The sequence below is a fragment of the Equus asinus genome, chromosome 21 (assembly GCF_041296235.1).
Source record: "Equus asinus isolate D_3611 breed Donkey chromosome 21, EquAss-T2T_v2, whole genome shotgun sequence".
Classification (NCBI taxonomy): Eukaryota; Metazoa; Chordata; class Mammalia; order Perissodactyla; family Equidae; genus Equus; species Equus asinus.
In genome coordinates, this window is record NC_091810.1 from 50,450,881 (window position 1) to 50,457,867 (window position 6,987).

Below are 6,987 nucleotides of genomic sequence, written 5' to 3' on the forward strand. Positions count from 1 at the left end.
CTTTAGGTTGACCCAGCAGCAGCCCGCAGACAAGGATTCAAGTGGAAGTAGTTACTTGGGAGGTGATCACAGAAAGCACCAGCAGGAGCATGGAGAAGTGAGACAGGGCAGGAACAGAGGTCAGAAGAGGACATGTTCACGGACAGGTCCTTGCTGTGGGCAAGAGGGGCACGACCCAGCTGGGGACCTCTGGGAGATGTGTAACACATCTTGGAGTGGGTCCACCCCAGGAGTGAGGAAGGGAAGATATTTTTCTACCAACTCTGACCTATTGTTGGTTGAGGCTGCTCCCTGGAGCACCAACTCCCCAGGTACTTCCAGTCTGTCCCACTGCAAAGAGCCACAGGTGCTTCTAGTGAGCTACAGATGGTGAGTGGGCAGGACATGGACAGTGTCTGAAATGCACAGTGTGACAGAGATGTGACCTGTGTGTCACTCTGCACGTCTCTCCTTACCAGAGCTCTTAATCCCACCGAGCAGGATTCTTCTTTTTAGAGGTACAAAATTTGTGTACCAATCAATCCCTAAACACAAGCCCACAACTTAAATCTGCTACCAAGCGAAAGAAACAGTGATATGTCTCAATGCCAGAGGAAAAGCCAGGAGTGGTGGGCTTTTCCAGAATTATTATTTTCACTGAAATTGGGTCTTTATGCACATTGTACCAGCAGGCTGAGCTTAGAACCCAGTCAGCCACAAGACTGCTTGGCATCTCTATGAGTGTTTAACAAAATGCCTGGCTGCACCCTCGACTGTCACCTCCATGTGAGCAGGACCAGCTCTGCAGCATCCCCACCACCCCTGCACACACAAGGGATTGCACGTCCCACTGAATGTTCAAGATGGGGGTGGGAGTTACGTGAAGGACATGGAGAGGGAGCCTGATAATGGAGGAGCTGTCCTGTACTCTTGGCCCTGCTGCCTCGCCCCATGCCCTCCTGGATGGAAGAGCTGCCCCCACCCATCCCTGTGTTTTGTGCAAGCACGCTAACACACACACAGGCACAGACATACACACACACAGGGCCTCCCAGAGTTAAAGACTCAGTTGGTCGTAGTAAGTGGGAGAAGGCAAGACAAGTGAAATTGAAGTCTGGAGGAAGTTGCTTCAACAAGAATTTATTTTTCAGGGTCCAGAAGCCCAGCCAGAACAAGCAGACCCTAGGACCCTAGAAAGAACCTACATCAGGGAAAAGGGAGTAGGTCACGAAATCTCCTAAGCTGTTCACGAAACTCCCGGAAAGGTAAGCGAAACCAGCGCCATCTCTTGATACGCTGAGGCTGTGAACCAAGAGGAAACAGGATCCTTGTGAGGGCTGGGCCCAGAGTCAAGACAAGACCCCTCTCGACTTAGACACCCCATTCCTGAGGCACTCCAAGAGACTTGAGCCCCAGTTCACCTCTGGCTCTGAGCTTAGGAGCATTTGGTTGAATCCCTATATCCACAAACAAGTGAGGAAACTGAGGCCCGGAGATGACAAGGGGCTTCCCAGGGTCACACAGCCCATCCAGCAAAGTGGGACAGGAGCGTGGGCTGAAAGCTCATTACTCTAAGTCAGTAGCTCTCAAATTTCAGCAGGAGTCAGAATCCCTGGGGGGCTTGTTAAACTAAAAATTGCCTGGGGCTCCACCCCAGAGTCTGATTCAGTAAGTCTGGTGGGGGCTGAGAATTTGCCATTCTGACAATCTCCCAGGTGAGGACCACATTTTGAGAACCGCTACTCTAAGGAATTTCAGAGTCAGTCCTGAGACCTGGGGCTCAGGTTGAGGCAGGAGCCCAGGGTAGGAGGGGCTTTCTCTGCCCTGGATGGGGCAGTGGGTAATTGGTACATAGGATGTTCCACGCAGCACCTCCCCACCAGGAGTTGCAACCCAGAATGGATCACTCACCTTATCACAGCTGATGTCGAAGTAGTCCTTGGCCGGGTCCAAGACGACTGTCCCCACACACTGTTTCACCAGCTGCGAAGGGGAGGCTTCAAGTCAAACTGGAACCCCCATGCCGTAACCTCACAGCCTCACCCCAGTGGATAGAAATATTCCCCAGAGGCTTCTGGGTCAGCTCCCTAGGAGGCATCAGCCAGCGCCCCCACACTCCAGCCCCCAACCTCACCCCATTCTCCTTGAAGTCACACTCCTCCAGTGGCTGCTGTGTTGTCCTGGGGCACACAGTCTCCTTCACCGTGAAGCTCACAGGCTTTGGGGTATCTGGGTCCTCGTCCTGGTCAAAGGAGAAAGTGGGGAGGCCAGGCTCGAGCCCATGCTTGCCATCTCTGACCTGTCTGCCATCCCTCACCAAAAGTGCAGCCTTTCAACAGCCCGTAGTGTGTGCCTGGCAATGGGCATGGTGCTGGGGTACAGAGGGGAGGAGGACAGGGCCCATTCCTGCCCTCGGCAGGCAAACAGAGAGCCCAAGTGGACCTCAGACAAGCTCTGACGAGGAGCACCTCCCCATCTGAGGGGGCTGAGGGAAATCAGGGTGGTCCTAGAGGAAAAGACATTGTCACCGGAACCTTAAGGCTGAGCAGAGCCCTTCCCTGTGTGGGAGACAACAGAGTGCAGAGTAGACATAAAGCAAAGGAGTCCCAATCTGGATCCAAAGACCCCTCATGTCCCTGGAGCTCCCAGAAGTCACTGAAGCCTGAATGTGGGTGTGAGTGGGGGACACCTCTTCCCACAGTAGAGATCTAAGGCAGGAAGCTCTCATGCTGAGAGGGGACACAGCTCTGGGAAGGTTTCCTGGGAAATGTGGGACCACACTTAAAGGGAGAAGTGCCTTCCTGACAGGAGGGACAACTTGGGCAAAGGGAGAGACAGTGTGGCCAGGCCTGGCCAGAGCAGACCTTCCCTCCCCACTGCCCCCTCCCAGACTCACTTCCTTGGGCAGCGGGTCCAGCTCCAGGAGGCGGTAGAGGTTCTCATCTTAGGACCGCTGGTTGAGGCCATCCACGGCACAGAGCACGGCCTCCTTGTAGCTGAGGGCCTGACCAGTGGCCAGAGGGATCACCAGGCCCAGTAGCAGTAGCAACAGGGACCATCGCCCCAAGGAGCGACTGTTCCCCTTGGTCTCCATGGTCTCCAAGTCTGCCTCCTCCCAGCCTGCAGGACCCTCCTTTATGCCCAGCCTGGAGATGATGCAAAGGCCCAACCAGGATGCTTCTTGACCAACCTCATCACTGGCCTCCTGCCAGGATGTGGCCTGGGTTTCCCTCATTCCCTGCTGTTGCGTCATGGGGCTTGCTGGACAGTGGACGAGGTCTACCTTATGTGCAAGTGAAGAAATGTTTCCTCCATCTCTTTGACAAGGTCTTGGCCTCTCCTGGGCCCCACCAGGGAGCGTCACAGCCAGGGTTGCTTAAGAGAGTTGAGTCCTCCATGAGAGGAAGGGAGCCAGGTGCTTATCCTACATCCTTCTCCCTGCAACAGCCCTGGGTCTTCTGAGGAATCAGGGTAGTATAGTGTGTTCACCACTGCATCTCCACCTCTAGGCACTGCTGGGCATGCAGCAGGCACTCAGTTCGTAGTTGATGAATGAATAACAGTAACCCACCCACCCCCTTCTCTAGAGCCTCACCCACCCAGCCAGTCCCAAGGGAGACTTTCAAGGCCACACCATCCTGTCTCTGGACCCAGCCCTCAGCTAGTTCAGGGGCTCAGCACCATCTGTCCCCTCTCCTGGATTCTGCTCTACTGCCTTTCTCAGTCTAAAAATGTCCCAAGTCCCCACCAGACATGGCCTGTTGCCCTGGCCCCTCCTCAACTGAGCCTGAAGAAGGGTCATCTACACTCATTGACCCACTTCTTCACTCTCTCACTCAAGGCCACTGCAGGCGTGTCTGCCCTCATTGGATCCAGTGGCCACTCTCAAGTTTTACCTTTATCTGTGTAGGTTCTGGTGACTCTTCTCTCCTCCTGAAACTGCCCCCTGCACCATTCTCTCCTGAAGCCACTCTCCTGATTTCCCTCCTGCCTCCCTGGTGGCTCCTTCTCCATCTCCTCCAAGGACATTCCCCGTGATAAGGAGGGCTGCATATATGACAAACCCACAGCCGACATCATACTTAACTGTGAAAAACTGAAAGCCATTCCCCTGAGAACAGGAACAAATCAAGGGTGCCCACTCTCACCACTCCTATTCAACATAGTACTTGAGGTTTTGGCCAGAGCAATTAGGCAAGAAAAAGAAATAAAAGTATCTAAATTGGAAAGGAAGAAGTAAAACTCTCACTGTTTTCAGATGATATGATTCCATACAAAGAGAAATTATATGATTCTATATATAGAGAAAACCCTAAGGAATCCACCAGAAAGCTATTAGAAATAATCAAGAACTACAGCAAAATGGCAGGGTACAAAATCAACTTACAAAAATCAGTTGCATTTCTATACACTAATAATGAACTAGCAGAAATGTAATCCTATTTACAATCACAACAAAAAGAATAAAATACCTAGGAATAAATTTACTCAAAGAGGTGAAAGACATATACACTGAAATCTATAAGACATTATTGAAAGAAATCGAAGAAGACATAAAGAAATGGAAAGATGTCCCACGCTCATGGATTGGAAGAATAATCGTAGTTAAAGTGTCCTTGTTACCTAAAGCAATCTACAGATTCAGTGCAATGTCGATCAGAATGCCATTGACATTCTTCATGAAGATAGAACAAAGAACCCTAAAATTTATATGGAACAACAAAAGACCTCGAATAGCCAAAGCAATACAGAGAAAAAAGAAGAAAGCCAGAGGCATCACAATCCCTGAACTTCAAAATATTCTACAAAGATGTAGTAATCAAAACAGCATGGTACTGGCACAAAAACAGACACACAGATCAATGGAACAGAATTGAAAGCCCGAAATAAAACCACACATCTATGCACAGCTAATCTTTTTTTTTTTTAAAGATTTTATTTTTTCCCTTTGTCTCCCCAAAGCCCCCCAGTACATAGTGGCATATTCTTTGTTGTGGGTCCTTCTAGTTGTGGCATGTGGGATGCTGCCTCAGTGGGGTCTAATGAGCAGTACTATATCCGCGCCCAGGATTCAAACCGACGAAACACTAGGCTGCCTGCAGCAGAGCGCATGAACTTAACCACTCAGCCACGGGGCCAGCCCCTATGCACAGCTAATCTTTGACAAAGCAGCCAAGAACATATAGGGGGAGAAAGGACATTCTCTTCAATAAATGGTATTGGGAAAATTGGACAGCCACATGGAAAAGAAGGAAAGTAGACCATTAGCTTACACCATACACAAAAATTAACCCAAAATGGATTAAAAACTTCAATGTAAAACCTGAAACCATAAAACTCCTAGAAAAAAATATAGGCCGTACACTCTTTGACATTGGTTTTAGCAGCACCTTTTCAAATACCATGTCTACACAGGCAAAGGAAACAAAAGAAAAAATAAATAAATGGGATTACATCAGGCTAAAAAGCTTCTGCAAGGCAAAGTAAATCATAAACAAAAAGAAAAGACAATCCACCAACTGGGATAACATATTTACAAATCATATATCCAACAAGAGGTTAATTTCCAAAATATATAAAGAACTCATACAATTCGACAACAAAAAGACCAACAAGCTGATCAAACAATGGGCAGAAGACATAAACAGACATTTTTCCAAAGAAGACATACAGATGGCCAACAGGCATATGAAAATATGTTCAACATCACTAATTATTAGGGAAATGCACACTAAAACTACAATGAGATATCACCTCACACCTGTCAGATGGCCATAATTAACAAGAAAAGAAATAACAAATGTTGGAGAGGACGTGGAGAAAAGGGAACCCTCATACACTGCTGGCAGGAATGCAAACTGGTGCAGCCACTATGGAAAACAGTGTGGAGATTTCTCAAAAAATTAAAAATAGAAATAGCATATAATCCAGCTATCCCACTGCTGGGTATTTATCCAAAGAACATGAAATCAAAAATACAAAGATATCTATGCACCCCTATGTTCACTGCAACATTATTCACAACAGCCAAGACGTGGAAGCAACCCAAGTCCCCATCAACGGATGATTAGATAAAGAAAATCTGATATATATATACACAATGGAATACTACTCAGCCGTAAAAACAGATTAAATCGTCCCATTTGCAACAACATGGATGGACCTTGAGAGTATGATGTTAAGTGAAATAGGCCAGACAGAGAAAGACGAACACCATATGATTTCACTCATATATGGAGGACACATGGATAAAGAGAACAGATTAGTGGCTACCAGAGGGCAAGGGGGTGGGAGGGTGGACAAAAGGGTTAAACGGGCACATCTGTATGGTGACAGATGAAAGCTAGACTGTTAGTGGTGAGCCTGCCGCAGTCTATACAGAAACTGATACATGACAACCTACACCGGAAATTACACAATGTTATAAACCAATATGAAGATTACACAATGTTATAAACCAATAGGACCTCAGTAAAATTAACATTAAAATATAAATATGAGAAGAAAAAAAAGAACATGTGAGGAGAGCTGCAGACTCGCATCCCAGGCTGCTTCTCCTCCCAGTCCTCGCATCTCCCTGGGACTCCAGTTATCGTGATCAGACCTCTCCTGCTCTGTGCCTCTGAGTTCAAGTCCCCCATGAATACCCATGGCTGTCCCCACGGGGCCCCCTGGCCTGCTGTGCTGCTGGGTGCTGCTGCATGGGCCCTGAGCTCACAGCCTGGGGAGCACCCACCTGCTCCTACTTCCTCCTGGGGACTCACCCCCTGACCTCCCCCAGCGCCCCTGCCCTGGTTCCTACCACCATCTTCTCTCCTCTGAAGTGCAGACACTGCCTCCAGTCTCCACGTTTCCAGGTTCCAGGATCCCCCAGACCACAGTCACTCTCCACACCATTGTCCAGGGGCTCCTCCAAACAGCTGATTTGGCCGTTTCACTCCCTGCCTTCAGGAGCCCACACTGCCTGGGCCTGGTCTCAGAGCCTGGATGTTACTGCTCCCCATTGCC

At 49.0% G+C, this 6,987-nt stretch overlaps 1 protein-coding gene across 1 annotated transcript; it reads right to left on the bottom strand.

Moving 5' to 3' along the window:
- Positions 1 to 1,185: 1,185 nt before the first annotated feature.
- On the bottom strand, positions 1,186 to 3,073 carry LOC106821780 (cathelicidin-4-like). Its single transcript, XM_070493150.1, is given in 4 exon segments — positions 1,186 to 1,281; positions 1,891 to 1,962; positions 2,114 to 2,221; positions 2,876 to 3,073. Coding segments are annotated over 4 exon segments (474 nt in total).
- Between the last annotated feature and the right edge of the window lie 3,914 nt (positions 3,074 to 6,987).